Source organism: Numenius arquata, chromosome 9, assembly GCF_964106895.1.
Source record: "Numenius arquata chromosome 9, bNumArq3.hap1.1, whole genome shotgun sequence".
In the NCBI taxonomy this organism is placed as follows: Eukaryota; Metazoa; Chordata; class Aves; order Charadriiformes; family Scolopacidae; genus Numenius; species Numenius arquata.
Genome location: NC_133584.1, coordinates 1,907,715 through 1,931,380, shown reverse-complemented (window position 1 = coordinate 1,931,380; position 23,666 = coordinate 1,907,715). Strand labels below are relative to the sequence as shown.

Here is a 23,666-nt window from a genome sequence, read left to right as displayed (position 1 = left end):
TCCTCTCTTCTCTCCATTCTATTCTCACTCTTTTTCCACTGTTGAATTTTCAAAATTTTCTCTCAGATATATTTTAACTTTTAAATTTAGGATGCTAACATGGACAAAAACTGGCAAAAAACATGTTTACTCATGCTCATTTTTTATTTGTTAGTTACTGGCATTTAGCGACTCCAGTAGCAGGATTGTCTCTAAAGTTATTACAACAAAACAGCTGAGATTCACTGTTGTTCACTAATTGGTTTCTGTATTACAAAGTTCCAAGAAAATACAAGAGCTATTGAAATAAAAAGTCCATTATTTTGATGGATCAAACATTTAAGCTGGTACCTAACGCCAACTGACTGTATAATATGTGCACTTAGTCACTGGCCCAGGACCTTAGCGTTTTGCACTGAAATACCAATTTACACGAGTAACATGGAAGACAGAGGAGTGATTCCCTGCCCAACTGTGTGTGGCAGAACGTGCAAATGCGGGCACTTAATTCAGAAATCTGGCAATGATGCTGTCCCAAACTCTAATTCTGCGTGCACTACTGCATACCCAGACTGCGGGTGGGTGACCTTACAGGTGACTTCATCATCATCGGGTTTTTAACTCTCCGAATTGATTCTCCAGGTTGCTGTCTCATTCAACGCACAGAAGTTACTTGCTTAATGTGGTAAATCTCAACACTTGATTGGAAATGGCATTTATACCAGCTGCGCGCCTTTGAGTTCCATTCAAGGTGGCTCTACAGTACCGACATTATCTCCAGGTCTATACTTTTACCTAATACTAATATTTTAAGACCTAAGAGGACCTTGGTTTTGTGTTTATGATTTAGTGACAGTCCTTACTCATCTCTCTTTGTGAAAAAAAAAAAAAAGGAGGTGGATGCCTAGTTAATCCATGCCCAAATTACTTTTAATATTTTAAAAGTTTTATTATTATCAAATTCAGATATCAGCAAAAGTTGCTTGAATATGGTTTTCTTTTTACTTACAGATCCCGTTTTAGGAACTAGCATTGGTAACAGCTGCTGAGTTTTTCAACAAGTTGCATATTTGGGTGAATACAGCATCCAGCAGAAAGATTGTCAAAGCCTCTGGGTCAGCTGGACCTTCAATCACCTACTCGGTGATATACTAACGGCATAAAGAAAAGTCCTACGCCATGTGGAGGGGGAAAGGAGGGAAGAAAGAAGAATATTCTGTTTCTGTATCTCTAAGAGTGTACCAGTAGGGTACATTAACGCATAAGATTTGGATGCTTATCAAGTTTCCCATTACTTTCCATGGAAATTTTCTTTAATAGGAAGAAATGGGAGAAGGAGGGAATGAAGAAGGATTATGAGAACCAAACAGCCAAGATCACTCACTGCAGACAGTGAAGAACAAAAAATCCAAAGACCTACTGGGAAGGCAATTTATTGACCAAACCTGTTGCGGAGGTAAGAGGATAAACTCTGGGAAAAGTGACAGTAATGCTGAGAATCGGAATCGTGGAGGGGAAGGAGACTAGAATCAACAAAAATCTGGATTTCTCCAGGGTTCAAGCAAAGTATGAAGTGGGCTCAGCAACAGGCCTGCATTAGTTTGATACCAGCAGTGTATTGTTCAAAATCCCTGGATAAAATTCTACCATCAAACTGAAAGAAGACTGGTGGCAATATCCATTTCATCAATTTTGCCAGCAAACACAAGATTTAATTTTTACTAAATTGGGTCTTCTTTCTGCTGCATTTACAGCCTCTTTGTTTAATTAGAAAACAAACAGGTTCCTCTTCTGTGACTCTCTTACTTTGTGAACATATACACTAAATTCATCAGAGATGGGCCTCCCAAATGAGCAGAGGAATAAGGAATATGTTTTACAGGGAGACTAAAAGAGTTTGACTTTCTTAGGCTAACAAAACAAAGATTGAGTAAGAATATAATTATTCTTCATGTATACATACAGGGAGAGTGGTCAGATGACATTGGAGGAGGAAAGTTATTTCAGCTATTGAGAAAGTCTGGCACCACAACAAAGAGATCTAAACTGGCCATGAATAGATCTGGTCTGGGAATTAAAAGAATCCAACTGTCACAGCAGTGAAGTGTATGAACAGCATTTTTTATAGGGTAGGGAGACAAAAAGCCTAACTATTCAAAATGGCTTTTGACAAGCTTTCTCCATGGCTGCTTATAATGTGATTGCTTCTGAGAAGTGGACTGTGGCCCAGAGAATCCCTCCTGGTCCCATGTCCTGTGCTCCCATGACTAAGGACTGGAAGCTGTAGAAGTGTCTTCTTAAAAGCATTGCTCCTGTGAGAAATAATCTGCTTTCAACTGAAATATCTGGGTCAAAACAGACAGCAAATACATTACCAAGTCTGCTAATTCTGAGTAAACACAAACTATGTATGCACAGCCATAGAACATATTAGAAAAATATGTTTTGTCCTGAAGCAGACATTTCATGATGAATCAGACCTTAAAGAATGCCAAGAGGTGATATTTTTGGTGGAGGTAAGCGGGCAGTGGGGCAGGTTTCTGACATTTCTGTGTATGCAGTGCCACTTGGCAAGTCCTCGCTCTCACACTTGGAATTTCATTTTGGTGCCTCATATATCGTACCAAATTCATCCCTAGTTTAACTCTGCTCAAGTTATTAGAGTTATATCAGGCATGAATTTGGAGTAGCGCTATAAAACATTCATGAGATGAAAACTATTATCTATATTAGAGTAATAATTTATGGTTCTCAAGCACCTTTCAGGGTGAATATCACAGAATGCTTTAAAACATTCATGAATCAAGCCTGGCACCACCGCGGCGCTGAGGAGCATTATCTCTACGTTGCAGACGAGAAGAAGCAAAGGGAAATGAAGAAAGTGTCCCATCGTCACCTGGCGCCGGGGCAGGAGCCGGCGCTGCGAGATCTGTACAGACACCAAGAGCCTGCGAAACTGTTGATTTCTGAGTGCTAATTTAGCCAGGGAATGCCATAAATTCTCATAATGTCTCCAAGAACTTAATTTTTCCTAGTAAAAGCCATTTTAATTAAAGAACACCCCACACACACCTTAACTGAAGGATATCTAAGATCTGTGGAGGATGATACTCCCTATTACTAATACATCTGAAGACACTCATCCAGAGTATAGAATACTCTGAAATTAAAATGAATTTTCTGACTGACTGCTGCTGTTGGACAGCACCACAGAAAAGGGTGTTTCTTCTCATCCCAGTGCTGCTGTCGGGCTTTTTTTGTTTGTTCCAAAAAGCATACATACGGAGCTTTTGGTGATACCGGGAGAGTCAAAAGTATCATGTGATGGCTGATATGAGCCCCACCGCTTAAATTTCCTCAAAGGGAGGATTATTTAAGTAGAGATCTGAGATGGGGCTCAGAGGCCGGCCCAGGTGGAGGCAGATGCTGTGCTGGAGGCCAGGGCTGCCATGTCTCCCCTCAGCACAGGCCCTGAGGAGAACCACCTGGGCTCCATTTTCTGTGCCTCGTCACCCACCCTTCCTCAGCTGTCTGCATTTATTCAGCTGATGTAGTTTATTACCTGCAGCTGCCTTTGCTGCTGAATTGTCCTTTCCCCAGTGGTCTCTGTGCTGCCTCCAGAGCTGCTGTGAGATGAGGAGGAAGAGGGGGCTCATGGTGGTTCTCCCTCTGGGTGCTCCTCGGGAGTAAAGGGTAGGTGGGAGCCCAGTGAATTGTGCTGGATGCAACTGGTTGGGGGGTCAAAAAAATCAAACCCTTGGTGGTCCCGGGCATGAGTGCGCTGGGGCACGAGGGAGACGTTGCTGTGGAAGAGGTGCAGTGCTGGCCCCCTGAAAGGGAGGAGTGGCCATGACAGGGATTTCTTCCCTGTAGTTAATATCCAGCCTGGTCTCAGCTTCCCTCAGCCACCCACCCTGCACCTCTGCCACGCAGCCACCCCTAAATCCTCTCAGGACTTCTTGTCTCCCCTTGTCCCCACAGGAGGGCCCTGCCTGGAGCCTCAGGCCCAGGGCTTCCATGGGGCACAGTGAGCCCACACCTGCTACCATGGGGCAGCTCCGCTGTCCTGTAAAAATTTGTTTTCTGCTCATCTTTGGGGCCTTTGGCTTGTAGTTTTGATGCAGGTGCCTCTTGCCGTGATGGTGTTGGTGTGTTTTACTGTGCTGGAGACAATGTGAGATGATGTATGTACCCAGCAACTGCTATGGCTTTGGGTTTGCTTTGCTCCCGGTCTACATCCTGTGTTGTAGTAAGAGTTATGAAACATCTAGGGAGTAGCCTGTTTTTTATTTTATTTATTTATTTTTTTAAAAGGGGGTGGGCAGCTGACAGGGCTCTGTTGTGAAAAGTTTCCACGGAGCAGCTTAGTTTGGCCTTAAGGCAGAGGGAGCTGGAGCACACCCGCTGCTCAGGGGAACAGAGGATGGGACCAACTTCTTAACCTAGTGTCCCGTTTACAGTTGATAATGTTCACCTGCACAACCTGCCCTGCTCATGGCTACAAGTGCTTTCTCTGCTTTCTCTTCTTAGGGCGCTGGGCTTATGCTGTGGGAGTGCTGGAGCACACCGAGGCCGTCAGTAAGGTATGGTCCTCACATCCCGTATTTATACACTCTCTTACTAAGTTTCTGATCTTGATCTGTTTGTGGTGCGCCATGCATGCTGTTTTGTTTCTTTTTTTTTTTTTAATGTTAGTAGGGCATAACATAATGCTAGTCTTTAAGATAAACTGTTTGGAATCTAAATTGGGGGGTTCCAGTCAGGCATAGGCAGCTAATTAGCACCTATGTTTTGAGCACATAGTGAACTAGTTCTCTTAAATTAAGTGCCTAAATTCCCTCCATGTTCAGTAGGGAGAGAGAAATGCCTAGAAAAGCAACTCCAGAGGGAGATCCTGCCTGCCTAATTTAGGCTGTCCCTCAGGAAGCTCTCAAAGGCACCTAGCTTTCCCACTGGCTATATATGGAATTTATTTTAGAAGGACTGGTTCAAGAGGCACCTAAAATTTAGATGCAATTAGTTCCCCAAGTTAGTTGGATTGGATTCTACTCGTTTTTGTCACCTGAGGCTGACTGAATTACTCAAGGCACTAATTTAGGAAGCACCAGACTACTAACGGGTAATCCCCTGTACAGTTCAGCAGCAAGGCTGCTCCTGGGCACCTACACCTTCTGCTGTACTGGCCTGTGGGGTGGCGAGGGTGAGGTTGGTGTCCATCAGGGAAAAGGTCTGACCTAGAAAGCTCGGTGTGTGGTAATGAATGTGTGGTAACAAGCATGGGAGAAAGCAAGAACACTTGAACTCGGATTTTTCTATTGGAGAAATTGTTTTTTTGAACTTCACTCTGAGCAACATGTCTGCTGCTTGGGTGAGACTGGACAAACAGGTGAAGGAGACTTATTTGAGTAGTTAGTTTGTGTTGTACTGTTCTTTTAACTTAACCAGTGGCATCTACTAAAGCATGAACTTCAGTCACTAATTTATACGATACACAGCAATGGATTCTTTATAGATAGGTTGTCTGCACACATCTGGCATATTGTGATCTTTGGTGATGCTCACTAGGGTGAGAGGGGAAAAAGTGAATTCATTTCCAGTAACTAGCTATTTCTAAAAACTGAGAAATGGGAACCACAACTAGAATTTGAGGTTATTGTTCTCTAGAACTGGAAGTACTGGCCTGACAGTAGTGTCTGTGGATCATTATCTTGGCAGGATAAGTGGAAGACCTGCTTTTCTTCTCTCTGTGGGAGGTTTGTAAAGGGAACTCCTGACAAAATCACTAGTCTCATGCTAAAAGTTCAAATTACATGAATTATGTTTTTCTTCACCCACTTTCCTACAATGTTTATAAATATTTCACAATCCAGATTATCACCTCACACACTTGATTTGTTATTGTATAAGTAAGCATGATCACTACTTGACTCTTTGAATCATTCTTGTGCCAGAGTGATACTAATCTTTTCTCTGTCACTTTTGTGTGAATTTATGTCCCAACAAAACTGACATGCCAGCTGGATATTTGGGTTTCACAAGAAGAGAGAATCAATTCACAGGGCACACAGTATAACTGAATTCCACCTAATGTGAATTGCAGGAAGCTCTAAAACTGAGACAAACTCATTTGACCCTCCTGCAAAGAGCCCTTTGGTGTTGCTGCCTCCCTGAAGCCTAGTCTTGCTCAGCAGGTGATAACGGGTGCTGTGTTGCTAAGTGGTAGGAGGTGTGTGGAGTGGCCTGTGAGTCAGAGGTGACAATATCTTACCTGAAATCACACAAGCTGAGCGACCCCCTGGGGCTTATTGCAAACAACTGACAGAGGGCTTGTGCGAAGCCAGAGAAGCTGTGGGGGGATTACTACAGAAACTTTATTGGATTTACACCCTGTTGGGTTAAATTTAAATTCACATGCCAACTGTGTTGTTTAAAACCTATGCTTGGTGTCTAAATCGGTAAATTATGCTTATGTTGTGTCTTTGCAAATGGCAGTTGCATTGCGTGGATAACTTGCTGTGATCGCTGTGTCACAGTAGCATCCTATTTGTGTTTGTAAGTGCTGACCTATACAAGTTATGATTTATTTTTGCAAGGTAGAACTAAGTATCTCACAGCTCACCATCTCCTTCCCTCTGCTCCTCTTGGTCTGGCTGAAGGAAACTAAACATGGGAATTGTAGTTGTATCTGGCTCCTGCATTTTGGCTTTGCTCCAGCAAAGCACTTAAACCTGTCCTGCAAAACTCAAGGTTAAGCATGTGCTCAACAGTCTCGCTGGATCAGAGCCATGGGGGAAGGGGAGGAAAGTTGCTCTTGTCAAAATTTGACTGTTACTGACAATTTGGCCTTTACTATTCATGTGAAAAGGTGATTTACTGTAAATCTGTCTGTTGCATTAATATCTGCATGCTCTATACGCTTTTTAAGTGAAGGAAGCTGTTTACTAAACTGAAGGGCCTCGCCTCCCTGGGTGTTTAAAGATTTCATTTATTTATTTATTTTCCCCTCACCTGGCTATGTGTTGTCTTTGAGGTGTTACCCCATGATTTGTCTTTTAGCCTCTTCCCTTCCCCATATCACTATCTGAGCTGCAGGACTACTCTGCAACACCGATCAAAGACAAAATTAGCTTATCACAGATGCTTAGAGATCCTTGAGGTAGTATAGTCGCTAAGAAATTACAAAGTGTTCCTTTAAAGAAATTATTTCTGTGATGTTAGTTTATTCAAGTACCTAGGCTGCACTCCTAAACTGGCCTGCTGGTTAGTTGAGGGACTAACAAATCTGACACGGAAAGCGGGTAAATGCAGGTTAGGAAAGTCTGGCAGAACAGGAAGGCTACAGAATCCAGAGTTATCTGAGAAAATCCTGAAGAAACCTGTGCTGTGGGAGGAGGCACAAGTGTAATGACAATATCTGCAGGGAATGAATGGTAACTCATGATGCTTGATTATGGTTTCTGGATCATTCATTGAAATTACTTTTTGTGTGGCGACTCCAGCTGAAGAGGAAGTCTGAGTTTGAGAACCACAGCTCTCAAATGCTTTCAGATAAGGTGCAGAGGACAGAGTCCTCTTTCACTCACATTGGTATTACATTTGTACTCTTGCAGCATCTCTGGGGACAACTATGATTATTGCTTACAAAACATTAGAAAATTATTTAATGTTTTTCATTAGTTGAAAGTAAAGAAGGCTACAGGTTATGGAACTGAGCTGCATGTGCAAATTCTTTGTGACCCCCCAGTGACGTGCAGGTAAGTTGAAGAGTTGTATACAGCCTCACGCACTACTCTGACTATCGTATATGATCAAATGCCAGTTTAGGTGAAAGATGCACAACTACTTTTTTCAGACCAAATCTTCATGCTACACCAGCATGAGGACTGTAAAGGCGAAGATGAGAGAATTAACAATATCAAATATATCAGGGCTTGTCACAGAATTTAATTTTTGTAAAGCTTAGGCCATTCCATTTCCAGCTGTGTTGAAAGTGCCCTTTGTTGATTTCCCGTGCAACGAAATTCATCTTTTACTATACCCTCGCTGTATCTTTGCTTAGAGGCTGTAATTACTTAAGAGATCACACAGATTTTTCTTATCCTTTCTGTGGGTTTGTCTTTTAAAATAGAGGTGTGTAGCGTATCTAGAATAAGGTTGTGGTTTTGGATGCCTTACTGTGGGCAGTCACAGGAAGCAAGTCATAATTCCTTGTTAAGTTATACAGCCTTTCTCTGTAGGGCTCTGTCACAGCGTGTGTGCTTGCTTTGAAAAGGTTTTTGCAGATTGAAAAGCTTGAAACTCAAAAGCTGTTTGTGGATTTTTCTGGACTTCGAATTCAGAACAGTTTCACAATGAACAGCAGGTTCATTGAATATAGAACTGTAGTACGTGGCTTGCAGCTCTTTAACAGGATAGTATATTTTTCCTTAGAGTATTCAGGAATGAAGAACCAACAAATTTCTGAAGATTAACTGCTATTCATAAATATTTCATATTTTAAAAAAAGTTAAACTGGCATAATATATTATTTATAAAAAATGTTTGTGCAAATCTTTCTGTGCTTATGGAATGGTAAGGCATTTTAAAACGTATGAAACAGTACAGGTAACTTTTTATTTTATGAAAAAAATTGCACTCTCATTTCCCGTGATAATTTCAAATTAAAACGGTTATTTCATGGAAAGTGTATTTAATTTAGGTGTCAGAGAAATCTGTATAACTTTAGGCAAGCAGCCAATGTATGACTTTTAGGCATATTGTCAAGGCAACTTTATTATACTCATGAGAATATTTCTGCTGAAATTATGCATACTACCCTAAAAGCAATAATAGTGTGGAGCAGTATTTAACTTAGAGGCAAAGAATCAATCAATATTTGTACTGGTAAGCATGCACTTATGAATTTTGTATTTTCTTTTTTACTCTTCTTTTTTTTACCTTGTTTTAATAACAGATGAAAGAGTTATCAGTAGAAGTATCCCCTGATAAACTACTAAAAAATTTTATAATAAATAAAATGAGACAGATTTGAGATTTATGGAAAATACTAAATTCTTTAAAAAAGAATATAAAAAAATGTCAGGTCTAGTCTTCCTAAGATGAGTGAGGAAATTGCCACTGTTCTCAGAACAGACTGGAATGTACAGTGAATTATTGTAGTCTGAACTTTATTGTCATTATCCAAAACTGTCATGACTTTGTCTTTTTTTTTTCCAATTAATGTATATGAACTCATTGAAATTGAGTTAATTCTGGTTTAGAATTGTATAAAAGAGAACAGAAGCTAATTACAGTCACTTTAACTTTCCGCCATTCACTTAAATGTTTACTAAACAACATTATACGGAGTCAATGCAAGTCTAACACTAAGAAGCTTAGAATGAACACAATTGATCAAGTGGGACTCTTTAACTTTTATATGTAAAACTACGATTATGCGGTCAAATTAATGTAGTGAATCCTCAATATACACGTGAGAAAATATAATAAATTGAGAGCAGAATATTTGCTCACTTTACTGTTTCCTGTAAAAAGTTGAAAGGAAGCATTTGCCAGATTTCCTATCGGAGTTTAAAAAGAAAGGAAAAAAAAAACCCAAGAAGAAAACCCCAAACAAAACCCCAGAATAAAACAAAAAGCCCAATGAACTAAGAAAAGAATAATCAGTGGGATTTAGGCATTGGAAGTGTTTGAGGATTTTACTCAAGTCCTTGAGCAAATATAAATGTGCTTGGATCAACAAATGGCATGCAAATGAAGTTCACTTTAAAATAAAAAAAATTTAAAAATGTTCCTGAATGCTAACTATTACCTCAGAGACTATAAAAACAAACTCTTGGGCATCTGGTGGAGTTAATTGGGGTGTAGTTGTGAAACATATATCTTTTTTGACAACTTGTGCATTGTAGCCTGCTTTTTTTCATGGGAAAGGATGAATTTCAGCATAGAATCACAGAATGGGTTGGGTTGGAAGGGACCTTAAAGATCATCCAGTTCCAACCCCCCTGCTCTGGGCAGGGACACCTCCCACCAGACCAGGTTGCTCCAAGCCCCCTCCAGCCTGGCCTTGAACCCCTCCAGGGATGGGGCAGCCACAGCTTCTCTGGGCAACCTGGGCCAGGCTCTCACCACCCTCAGAGTGAACAAAAATTTCTTATTGTGTGATTTCATATCTTTCAGTTATAAACAAAAGTGAGGATAGCTTTCAATATATACTTTGCATTTCTTTTTTTTACCGGTGAATTTTTCATGAACTCCCATTTCTGTTCCATATAATAGCGGAGTATATTTGCCATAGGATCATCTTGGACATGAATTACCTCCTGCAGGTCTCATTTCTTTCAGTTATCTTTATCGGGATCCTACCAGCTTTCCAATTTCTGTATTTCAGTGAAGAATCTAAATCAGGTGTGATGGATCTGGGACAAATAACTCCTGTGACACTGTGAGATTTGTTTGTTTAAAATCGGGCTGGCAAGGCAATTAAGCATGCACTTTTTTTACTGCTCAATAAAGCAGTTAATCATATTTTAAAGTGTAAGTGTGGATCGAAGTACTTTATTGAATCAGATCTTTTGAAGTTCACTGACCTGTAGTAAATTGGGAATTTCATAGCTGACTGTACAATTAAACTTTGACTCCAGGGGATATTTAGGTTTAAATTTCTCATTAGAAAGTAATTCTGAAGTGAGCTTTTTTTTCCCCTGACAAATGCAAAGAAGCTGTGAAGAGGTTAAACAAAAATTTTATTTTGGAATTCAAATCAAACCCTTATGCACAATTTTTCTCACTTATTTTTCTGCTTCAATTAGAAGTATATTGGTAATAGTTTAACTTCCATGTAATCTTTGAACTTTCAGTGAACTCTATTCCACTTTTTCTAGGTTCTATTCATATTAAAAATACCTTTTGTATTTGTTCCAGTCTCTTCTGAATTATCTTAAAGAAATAAGGAGGCAGCAACATGGCATAGAGTTGTGTTCTACAAAATCCCATTCGGACTGAAAGCTCACTCTCTGTTGATGCTTAAAGTATTAAATTTGGCAACTACTGAATGCTTTCTCACCCCAATAAAGTGACTTTCATTGAAGGTAATTGAGAAAGACTAAAAAAAACAAAGATTCTTGAAGGCATATTCAATTATCAAGAATAACCCTCTGCTTATTGGAGTATCCAGTTACTGCTGGAATGATGGTCAGGATTCCCAGTTGCCATATATTGACATAGCCCCACTGGAGTATGTAATGCCTTTTTGGTTTATGGTATTTGAAAGATTTGCCTCCAGATGTGATGATATAAAATAATACCTGATGATACACAATAATCTGTGAATTGGAAGCTTCATTAAAATTAAATTCACAGTATTTTTGTCAACAAATAAGTGTCCTATTTTAGAAGCAGGGGTTTGCCAGGGGCATAACAATAAAATACGAATGTTTATCTGATTTGTTCTGTGTTGGGTAAGTTTTTAACATTTTCCAGAGGAAAAGAAGCATCTCTAAAAATAAAAATTCAGGGGCCTCTGTATATTATCGCTGTTTCTCTCAAAATGAAGATTTAGTCTTTTCGTCATGTATCAGATTCCACTGATGCTTCCTATGGAGTTTGCTTCCACGGCCAGACATAATTAATCACCTGTTCATCAAGGATTTTTGGAAAGGGGAGATTTCACTTTTTTTTTTTCCTCCTTTTAGAAAAGCTAATTCTCTATCTGGGCTCGATCCTTGCATTTTATTTGCAGGTTTCTTGCTTAGCTACTTGTAGGGATGCAGCAACATAGATACTGAATGTATATAATTCCTTCCTGAGATATCCAGGTGCCTGTACGGGGTGTGGTGGTGGTAACTTTGGAAGCTCCAGGCCTTATTCCTGTGACCCAGTTCCATCTGGTTTGGGAAACTTGTTTGCAGCCGATTTGGAACTTGTGCGTGTTTCACCCTGTGAGCTGCGACCACATCCATCTGTTTCATCATGTAAAGAGCGGAGACAAACACTTGGATGGTGATGGCTAAATGTATATCACAATATAGCGATTCTGAATGAGAGGTTTGCATGGACACAGTAAAGAGGAAGCATCTCAAAACAACACTGCAGCCAGACAATTAGGGCACGAATGATGTATGCAATATGGTCACGTAACCGCACATCACACATACATGATGCAGAGATGCCTATGGGAAATACTCACTTTTTCACTTGATTCTGCTTCCTTTTGGCTTCTGCACCCCTTTGGTGCATAGCAGGGAAGTAGGTATTTGTGTTTAGTGGAAGAAATTACACCGACAGACACAAGCATTTCACTCATAAATTTATCATGGACTATTGCTGAATAGACTGACAACCACCACAAATGGTGCATTAAACACTTAACGAACCCAGGCTCAACTCCTGGCCCTGTTGAAGCCAATGGAAGTTTTGCACTTTTTTGGGGGGGGGGAAGTGGGTAGAGGAGGCAGCATTTTATGTTGGTTTCTAATTGTTTCCTGATCACTTAGTAGCAAATTAGAAATGATGCCTTAAAGAGAGCATCCTTTTCCTTTGTGCAACTACTTCGTAGACATTAGACTTCTCCACAGGCAAAATATGGTGTTCAACAGGGGCTGAGGAGGAGGTGGCCAGACCTGGTTTCCAAAGTAGTAGATGATATTTCTATAATCTGTGACGCTCTGTAAGAGGAGGATGCACTGGCCTTGTGTGCATCTTAAATGCTGTCAAAAATGACAGGAGCTGTTATCCTAAAACGTGGAAGGAATAAAGCACCATTGTGGATTTTGTTGAAGGCTCTCACAAAAGAACAACTCATGTGGTGAGATTACTTCCATTAAACCTCCTGATGAGTAGGAAACACTTGTACGTGCTGAATACTAACAGTAAACCTAATGCACTTGTTTAGGGAACAAATTAATGTGTGTGAGAAACAGGAGGGAATAAAATCCACTCTTGTAGTGAGATGGAAGTTTTACTGTTGAGTCACTGTGTCTAAGAAACTAAATAAACCGTCTAAGGCTCGATGGCCCCTCGAAGGTGTAAGGTTTAGTGTGATGATGTTATGTCCTTCCTTTGACTGGAGCTGGAGAAGTAAGAGGAATGGGGTGTGTGAAATAACGCGTTCTGACCTGGACCAGGAGGAGAATCCCAGTGGGAGCTTTGGGATGGGATCTGGGATACTGAAAATGATACTGATTTGAAGTGGTTGTTTCTTAGTTTATATATGCATTGAGTATGAGTATGTTATGTATGTATTGCAACTGAGTGTTTGTGGTGTGGATACTGATGGCATGAATTATAATTCAAATTTTAAATTGGTTTTAAATAACTTTCTGCTAACTGGTGTATACTGTACTTTCTACAGATCCCTTTATTTGGGGGGAAAATGCATTTTTTGTTTAAGTTTTCACATCAGAACATCTAAACTCCCGTTTTTCCCCATGTGGGTGAGGAAAGGTGGTGATGTTGATGTGAGACCCTCGAGCTGATGGGTTCCACCAAGGGGAAACCCTCGTGTGCCGCGTTCTCGCGTGTCCGCAGCCTCCTCAGAGCCCCGCGCTCTGCCCACCTGTGATGTCATAGTAAGGAGGGGCTTTTCTTCTGCAGACTCCTCCCTCGGAATCTCCTTCATCACCATGGCAACAGCCTTATCTGCCGCCCTAGAGCCTTTCCCCTACAACAGCGAAATCAACAATGGCGCGAGTCAGCAGCCGGGCTGGCAACAACCGCGTCCCAACAACACACCCCACAACCAGCCAGTCGTTGGCTTTTATGGCTGGAAGCAAAGCCTGGTTGAAAGCAGAATACACAAACACTGTTTAAAAAATCGTAATAGTATTAATTTATCTGGGAACCCATTCGTTATCAACGCGGTTGGGGTCTGACCGTAGTCTCGTGACTCGTTAGGGTTGCCCCATTGAAGTCGACGGGAATACGGCAGCTTCTGGCTGGAAATACTCCTGTGCCAACGAAAGGATTTGGACCTTCTTCAGGATAGGAACTCCATAGAGTAAGGTCTGCAGGGTCAGCCCCTTGCTTTAGCTTGTTACCCAAAAGTTTATATCTGAAAGTAACTTTCTTCTGCTTAAAAATAGCATCAAGCTGATTTTGCAAAAAAAAAGCACAGATCCTTATAGTCCACTAAGGCAAAAGCTCCCTGAAACTTGCAATTGTAAGATGTTGTAGGGCTGGCCCACAGTGTTTATAGCTCTGGTAACATTTTAAAATAAACAATTTACATAATATAAACAGTCTGGGTTTTGCTAACAGAATATACGGAGCCAAATTCTGCCATCATAGGCATTGCTACAATTCTCCAAGAAACAAAGGTCATTGCTGTTGAACCTTAAGAATTGTTTTAAACTTAACTTTTCTTAAAATTCACTTAATATATTGTAAATATTCAAGATGAAGTTAAAATGTTTTAACAATATTTAAAGATTGTAGCCAAACAAAACCACTTTGTGCCATACTCTGAAGACATACTCTTTATTTTAAAAGGGTATTTATCTTCTTGACTTCACGTGGATTTCTGTATTTTGATCTCTTATACTCTTGCAAGTGACAGAAAGTCTGAGCATTATGGACAAAGCATAACAGCAGAACTGTATTATGCTCGTGACCCTGGCTATGTCCTTATTTTTATGCTTAAAAAGCTCCCATTGATTTCTGTGGAAGTTTTAGCTGTGCAAAGACTGCAGGATCTGGCTCCATAAAAGCAGCATTTTACACTAGACTTAAATATATTTAAATACTTAAAAGTCTACTAATAGAAGGGGTTCTTCACTACCATATCATATTCTAGAATTACTTTCACTAGCACTGTATTCTGTGTCCAATAGAAAAAAAAAAAAACCCAACACTACTGCTTACGCTGAACTACAGGTTGTTTCAGAAACATTTCATCAATTGCAGGTAAAAACATTACGTTCTGTTGCAGGTTTTGAACAGATTTGATTAATTAGCAGGTCACCATTAGGTTAGTTTGCTTGTGCAACACATCACAGTTACCCTACAGAGTTCTTTGCATGCTGCAAGAAAATCTCAGAGCAGAAGTGTCATAAATGATAAGCATGCTGGATTTGTGATGCCTTTGATATCTCAAGAACTACAAAGTCATTGTAAAAATTAAATATATTTAGTTCAATGAGAACTACTTCTAATTAGTAAGCATATCAAAGGTTCTTGGCCAATTACGTATTGACTTCGTTCATGGTTTGTATGAGATGTTCCAGGTCTATGGAGCTTGTTTCTAGCATGAGGTGTGGAGCTCTCATTAGCTAGCTGTAATAACATGCTATTTGATCTTTATAAAAGGTAGTCCTTTTGTGCTGAGTGATAGAACAAAATAGTTTATCAGCTAGAAGGGATGCATTGGAAAGCATGCAGTGCTTTTTATTTCTTGCAGAGTAAAAACCCACCAAAGCAAAGGTCAGGTCACTTTTTTGAAGACAGAGCCACTTTTTCTTCAAGGTTTCACCTACTGCCTGAAAAGAGTCATGATACTCGTATTAGTGCCTGCTTTTAAGCTTTCATAAACATCACTCTGCAAACCCCTGGGAGTGGTTGATGCCATAGATCATCTCAGCAGTTTAAAGTGGCTACAGTACAATGTTGAATAATAACCTGATGAATATCTCTGCGCTACCTTTTATGAGCAGACTTTGTATATCTGCTAGTCAAAGTGAGTGATTTGATACTACTTTTTTTTTTTTTTTTTAATTAGGGCTTTCTTTTAGCTTTCCTAAAAGACTCCATGTAAGTCAGATTCATTTCTGGCTACTGGTATGAAAAACATTATTCTTAATCTCAAAGTTAGTAGGCAATTTCCTGGATACCAAAGAGAGACACTGCAGTGAAGTAGCTTAAATTCTGAGATGATGGTGGAAAGATACACAGGTGACCAATTCATTGGAAAATCCTTTTTTTTTTTTTTTTTTTTTTATGCTGGTGACTAAAAATGGATTTTGTTGTCCGATGAAAGGTATGTAAGCTTGAAAATTTTGGTCTGTATTCCCTATAGTGAATACTAACGTACTCATTCCTTGCCTGTGAAGTGATTAGGCAGAAGAATTGGAGAGGAGTAAAAATGGCTTGTTTGTGATTAGGACAACCTCGTTACTGTCGTGAACTGCAGCTGAAATAATATCTAGCACATTTATTACAATAAATATTGAGGGATTGTTCTTTAAAAAAAAAAAGAATAAAAAGTTACAATTTAGTTGGCCTCCTTCAATGTTAAGTGTTTTTTCTTAGCATTTTGGCTTGCTGTATGTATTTATCTCTTACAGTATTGCTCAAACCCTGTAATTCTGTAATAGCTAATGTTACACTTGCCAGGTCTTTAAAATGAACAGTTTGTTGATAGCGCAGATTTGCAAGGTAAGTTATTTTTCTCATGTAAACAACAGTTTAATAATTTAGTAAATGAATTTCCCCATTTGTCTGCAATGTATAGATGGAAACTATTGTGATGCAGAGCACGACAACCTATGTACAAATCAAGACAAACACGAACTGATGAAGGAAAAACTTATTGCTTACATAGAACATATTGCTCAAGAAAAAGTACAAAACATGCCAGTATTTCACTATTTGATACATTTAAAACTGGACAGTTCCTTTAGGTGATATCTCAAGAGCAAAATAAAGAGGAGAGCTCCGAGTATTCCCATGATGCTAAATATTTATAATAGAATTGGGTTCAAAACTTAATAACAGTTTCTCTAGGTCTATCCCTTGGGATCAGATAATGGACAGTAGTAGACATTTTCAAAGGAGTATGCTGATTTGGTGGGATTTTATAAGAAAATACTCTGGGTTTTTTGCAGCTGATGTTTCTGAATGGTTCAGAATTAAATTCTGTACAAGTCACACTATTTACATGTGGCACTGAGTATTTAATTAAGCTACTGTAAGAGCATGTTAATGTAAATTTCTAGTGAAGCATACGGTTTTGGGGTTTAAAATCGGTGATGCATGTGATGAGAGAGAGCTTTTCTTCTTTAAATACAGGGGACCAATCGATCACCTTTAAGTGACAATGGGGAGGTCAGGTAGAAAGAATACATGGGCAGACTTGGACTGTTGCTGTTTGGTGAAATACTATATAATTCTGTAATTCTCTTCTTCATTACAGTTGTTTGCGCATTTGTTCTTATATATGAAAAGCCAATGGCAAGACCTTTTAAATATTTAATATTTTGACAACAGTATTTAGGCTATAATGATTAATTAGAGAAATTCTTTGTCATCTTCTGTGCAATAAAAGGATTTTTCTAAATCCATAACATAATTAGAAGTTTGCTTTTGATTAATATTTAAGGTACCGGAGTCCCAAATTCATGTTTCAGGAATATTTATACCACTTCTTCTTGCCAGAAAGTGAACACAAAGAAATCTCAAGACGGGCATGTTTAAATTTAAGCTTTTGTAAAATAGAAGTTTTAAACACAGCTTCCCTCATAAAGACATTGATAGAAAAAAGTGCTATGCAGGCAGCGCTAGTACGCGTGTGCTGTGATTACTGATCTCCTGCGGCATCTCTCCTTTCTAGCTGAGGAGAAAGAGAGTAACAACTTGCTGTATTTATGAATATAAATGCCAAAAAAGTGACCGGCTACCCTGAACTTTTCACATCGGGCTATTGAATTAAAATGCGTTTAAAAATAAAACAACAACAAAAAAAACCCCACTAAGTACTTTCCAGTCCGGAATATCTTGAAGTTCTGATCTGCTCTTTTAATAATGTTTATAGTTTGGGGAACGGGTTTTTAAAGCAAACGTTCTGAAAGATGCCTTTGTGGTAACTTGCGGTTACAGTAGCTGGAGTCCCTCTGTGTTGGGAGAAAGAGGAGACAGATCTACTGTACGTGATGAACTTGGGGAGTTTGGCTGCTCTCCACATCTCCAGGCAGCTGATATATCAGATTTACGGTTCCAATTAAGCAGCCTATTCAAAATGGATTTATGCACCACAAATCTTTGTGGTTTGTGCGATATAAAAATGAAGGGACAAACTTGACTTTATTGTTTGAAATTATGCAGTGCAAACACTTTTACCTCTCAAAATCACCATGCACAGCTATTGCAATGGTACCGTGAGAGTTCTAGTGTTCACGAGACAACTGTGAGCTCTTAATTTCACCTAGGATCTGTTTCGTATTTTGTATTTTTTCCCTTCTCAGGCTTTTCTGTTTGTGTTTTTTCCATGTGTCTATCTTTTCATCTATACTTTTCTACTGTTTTCTAGTGGTGTTATACCTTGCATCTTATACATCACTAAAAATAAGGAGAAAACAAATGGTGAGGCGGTTTTATGAACCAATACGAGATGGATATTTAAACAAAAAAATTTGCTATGTCAGATCTAGCTCATTCTCTATAAACTGGTACGATTCTTGCAAGCTAATAGGAGGAAGATGCAGTGAAACTTGCTTGTTTCTTTTAAGTTAAAGTTTTATTTGGAATATACCAGGGAAGTGTATCTTTTGAGCAATGTAACACTTTCTAATGTTGGGACAATAACGTTGACCCAACTGTAACCAGTAAATCCAGCCTGGAACAGAGAGCAAGGTTGGTAAGTGCCAGCAGAGCGAGGTCTGGGGCAGAACCAACTACTTAAAGGTTGTTTAAGGTTCTGGTTCTTTTATGAACAAATTACATAATGCAGCTGCTTGTGACAGCAGGGTTGGGAGGACCTTTGCGGTCCTTTTCATTCTATGTACACGTCATCTTTTAATAAAGCCATTGTGAATATGCAGAAACTATCTTTTTTAGCACTTATTTGATTGACTTCTTGATAATTTGGAACTGCATTATCAAAGGGGGGAGTCTTTTGACTGCACGATGCTATTTGACTTCAAAAACTTCAGGGAACAGCTGTAGAATTTCTTTCATCTCTGCTTAGTCTGTGTCAAGGAACGTTGTGAAATCATTGGGTTTAGCAACTGCCAATTTCAAATTTGTTTGGTCTTCACGGAGAATTGATACCAAAATATTTTCACTCTCTCAACTGGAGTTCATTTTGTGTTGACTTCAGTATCATGAGCCCCAATCGTAACATACACATAACAACAGCAGAACTAGTTTGTGACTATGGTAATGCATGGACTGAATTGGAACAAGGTATTCCTCTAGTGTCAACTCGAGTGAAATTCAAGGAGCTCAGATCACTTTCAAAAGGCGCAGGTTGGTGACTAATGTACTGCCCATTGTTTACATGTGTGTTTACTGCACGTGATGTGTAAATTATGTGTGTTTCTCACTTCCAGCACATAATGCCTTGTTCTCTGAAGTGTTAGGGGTTCCTCACCTCTCAAACCTGCTATGCAATTTTTAATGGGTTTGTTTCATAAAACGTTCAGAGAACTCAGACAAACGGTCTCCGGCAAACGTAGTAAGATTAAAGGCCATACAGTTAAGTCTGAATTGCTACTTTGATACACTTAATATTACTGATGAAACAAGTTCTCCTGATATGACTTGCAGTTTTGTGCACATAAGTTAAAATTTACCGTAATTACATTACATTTTATCTGTCGTTTTCAAATGATAATTTAAATTCCACTTCCTAATAAAGAAGCACTACTGCACTGAGTGATGTATCTGTGCTGGAACTGGGGTACTTTGTCAAAAACTCACATCAGTGAGAAAGCAGTGAAATCTGTGCCTTAAAACATTTGGTGCACGTACATTCTGTGTAATAATTAGCAATGTTTCAGCATGTAAGGAACTGGGCAGGAGATAATTTTGAATAATCTTCCATGTGCTTGCCTTCAGATGGGAGATGGGAACACACTTCAGTAAATTTTCCTTCTATTCCTCTGCTGGTTCACAAACCAGATGTTCCCGCTGACACAGGCTGGTCACTGGACCATCAGTAATGAATGGAAGAATTTTTGATAAATCTATAAGATTTGCTATCAGCATACAGAAGTATGCCTTCTTCCATCTGCTCTTCTTAATATGCCTTAAGAATTAGTTAAAGTTTAGTTCATTCCCTGCATAATTTGAGGGCTAGAAGTTTGACCATCAGGAGGGATTGTTGATAATTTTGACTTAAAAGAGAGAGTAAAGATTTCAGCATTTGATTTTAAAACTCCAGCTAAGAATTATTAAATGCTTTCTCTTTAAAAATCTAGAATTTGTTATTTTGGGGGGTAGAAGTTGAAATTATTTTTCAATTCTTTTGCGTCCTCCCCCAGACACAGAGGATGTTAATCCAGAATGATGAGTAAACCATTTAATACAGGTAAAATCAGTTTGGATTATAAATAATCTGTGGACATGTAGAACTTTTGTATTAGTGCTAATGCTGTTCAAGATGTAATGCCACAGCTGGACTAAACACAGAGTTGACAGTAAGCTGAGTAAACAGGACACTTGGAAAAATATATCCATAGCTTGTGCTTTTGTAAAAAAGAATTGTTTAGGGAAAACAATGAAAATAAACTGAGAGGTCGTATTTTTTTTTAATGTGGAAAAATCTGAGGTTCGTCAAAGAGCAGGAATACAGAACAGTTTTTGTAGGAAATTCAGGATATAGAACATTGTTCTGAGCTAATTAATGATTACAAGACAACTGTTTCTGAGCCTGTCTTATATAAAATGATTTATAGGTGTAGTGGTAGGGTAACTCTCAGTGAAATTATAAACTGTTCTTATTTAACCCCAGGCAACGGCTTGATCTACAAAGCTCAAGACAGGCATTTAACTTTGAGTGCTTGTCACAAATGTTTATAGCAGTTGGAAATATTGATTTTGACGGTTTTGCTTGGACCAGCTTTTGCATTATCTCAGCCTTAAACTGTGATGCTGTTAGAGGGTCCTGTGCTCCCAGGTGTGGTGTCCTGAGAGTGTATGAAAATACTTTTAAGTATGCATAAAAGACAATTAGAAGTATAACTGCGCCTGAAATATGATGAAAGTTCTTTTTAAAAAAGGAAGTGATGCAGGTTCTGATGTTAAAATGGTGTAATTTGTGCTCTGCCTGCCTGAAACATATAACTGTATTTTTGCCGGTGTTTGCAAGCTTAAGTACTTTGCTCTTCTTGTCCCAGGTATCATTATAAAACCATTCACTTCACAGTTGTATGCCTGTGTGGCCAAAAAAGGAATTAGATCCCATTAGCCAAATCTCCTTGTTTGTGGATACTTTCTCTAGAGTGGGCAGAGACTTGTCAGACGTTTAGAATAAGAAAGAGAGGCAAAGAAACAAACATAATTTAAAAGAACAAAAAAAAAATCTCTTACAGAGCTAAAAGAAGGCTCTGCACACATAATATTTTATCATATCCTATAGCTACAATTCTATGAGAATCATTTAAGTCTCAAAACTGTGGTTTTCTGCACAGAATTAATGATAAATAATATAAATAATAAAATACAGCAGAATTTTTTTATCAAAAGTGCTGGTTGGACATTGTGATTGTCTGTCTGTTGTTTCCTCTGGTTTTTACCTTACCAGATGAAAAGGGTGTATGTTGCTTATTGCCACTGTAGGGATGGTTTTATTCTTGCTTTGAAAGCCCTTAAGGAAGGTAGAATTATTTAAGAAAGGTGGAATTAAGTTGAATAAGGGCAACTGTTCAGATGCCCAGTTATTTCAGAGTCAGATAAAATCCTGCACACTGTTTTGAATAATAAGATATGTACTCAAATAAATGAATTGCTGTATGTCTCCCACTAGGTCCCTAATTTCAGAACCATTTTAAACTTGTGTTACTTCTAAAATGACTGTTATTTTGATTGTTCTGATTTTGTTTACAAAGGAAGACAGTTTGCCATGTGTTCTCATCAGTATTAACTCTTATTGAAGATTAGGATGAAAATCTCAGGATTTGAGTTCTATAAATCTGGGGTAAACATGAATGTGATCAAAATCCATGCCTTCAGCTTAATTCTTTCTTATAGGTTCTTTTGTGATTTGTGTATAATAATTAAAGGGAAAAAATTAATTCTGCTTAGGATTTTTGTCTTTCTTTAGCTCTTCTGTTTAAAGCCTTGCTCAAATGCTACACAAAAAGATTGGAAACTTTTGTTAACCTGAAAGGCTAAAATATATTTAATCCTGACATAATAATATATGTGATTCTGCTGCATAAAAGGGCAGAAAGATGGTGAGGCAGAGAATGAATGGAACAAAAAAGTTAAAAAAAGCGTAGATGGAGGGTTATGATCTGGATTTGTTTTGAAGCAGGTTGCTGTGAGTTTCTCATCAGGCCTGTGATTAGACCTGCACATATCAAAAAATGACAATGTATCATAATAGATGGCAAGTTTGAAAACAACAGATCAGGATAGTTTATGATTGAAAAATAATTTGAGGACTTCTTTTCTTGACCTATTTGAGTTCTCTCCAGCCACTGTTCAGAGTGCTGCCAGGACAGACTTACCGCTCTCTGTAATACAAACATTTGATTCCCACCATAATATAAACAATTGATAACCTTGAATATATTCTGCCAGTTTTCTGCTACAACCTTAGGATTTGAGTCCTTCCTACAGTGAATGGAGACTAAAGCAGAACTCTTACAGCACTTTGGTGATAAAGGGGCTTTATGCTGTATCCTTGACCCAAAATTCGCTCTGTGTTCTTGGTAACAAAGGTTTCTGAAACTTAGTGTACTTACTTGCTAGAATAAAACTCTATTTTTAACACACTATATAGAATATGATACACATATATAATACAAATAGAATATGTTTACCCCCTTAATTTTATTCCCTAACACTAGCAGGTTGCCATTTATCAGACAACAGCAATAGTGGATGAGGCAGTCGAATAACAGTGTGACTGCAAAATAAGTTCATGTCCCTGACCTGGAGATGGCCTCTGCTCACAGTTTCAGCTTTGGAATGATCTCATCTGAAGTCCTGAAGTATGTTAATGCCGCAAAAGCAGCATTAACAGCATCGTATAAGCCCATTTAGAGAGGATTATGCTACTGTCCCTTCATTTAGCCCCTCGTTTATCACGGAGTTTGGAAACCTTCAGGAAGCATGTTCTTAAAATTGAGGTATTACGAGGGTCCTTTTAAAAGATATTTCGAATTCTCTCATGTGTACTATTTGTCACGAGAATGGACTTTTCCACTCTAATACTGCAAAAGTTGTAACTGCAAAAATGACAATTGCAAAAATGACAATTACAAAAATGTAGGTGCATTAGCAGATAATTACTTCTAGACCTAATCAGAAGTTCAACTATCTTGGACAATTGAAAACTATTCTTCTATCTTTACTGTTTAAGATAATTTTTTTAGCATAATGAGCCACATCAGTTACATTTGTATAAATCTGCTCTTTTGTATATATTTGCTACTATCCTGTATTCTTTTTGGCCTCAGTGGATTTAATTTCATTTTACATCAATGCCAGTGATCAGCATTTGGCCTGTTTGACAAGGAGCTGAAAGCAGTATGTATCTCTATTTGGAATAGCCAGCACATCACCAATAGCAGGTATTCTCTGTATTGCTCAGTTTAAACAGGCATTCACCTTCTCCTACATCAAGTTACTGCAATGCAGTCACAGAATATGGGGTTGGAAAGGACTTCTGCAGATCATCTAGTCCGACAATCAAAAGCACTATTTTTCGTAAACTTATTTTTTACCTCCTTTACACTTACAAAGTAACATGCATCTATTAAAGAAAAAAGGGAAAAGATGTATTCACTCAGTTTACACACGCTTTTAAA

The 23,666-nt window shown here is 38.6% G+C and overlaps 1 protein-coding gene across 5 annotated transcripts in view; it reads right to left on the bottom strand.

Annotated features, from left to right (window-relative positions):
• The window catches only part of PEX5L (peroxisomal biogenesis factor 5 like), a 45,104-nt gene extending 22,301 nt beyond the window's left edge, over positions 1-22,803 (bottom strand). For 2 of the 5 annotated variants that reach the window (XM_074152948.1, XM_074152951.1), the window contains exons 1-2: positions 22,789-22,803; positions 13,535-13,639 (exon numbers count right to left, since the gene is read on the bottom strand). In XM_074152948.1, the coding sequence (XP_074009049.1) occupies positions 13,535-13,603 (69 nt within the window). In that variant the 5' untranslated portion in view covers positions 13,604-13,639; positions 22,789-22,803. Of the gene's footprint in view, positions 1-12,166; positions 12,206-13,534; positions 13,640-15,386; positions 15,450-22,788 lie in introns of those variants that run through there. The other 3 variants (XM_074152946.1, XM_074152947.1, XM_074152949.1) reach the window with 3 other exon arrangements.
• Positions 22,804-23,666: the final 863 nt, after the last annotated feature.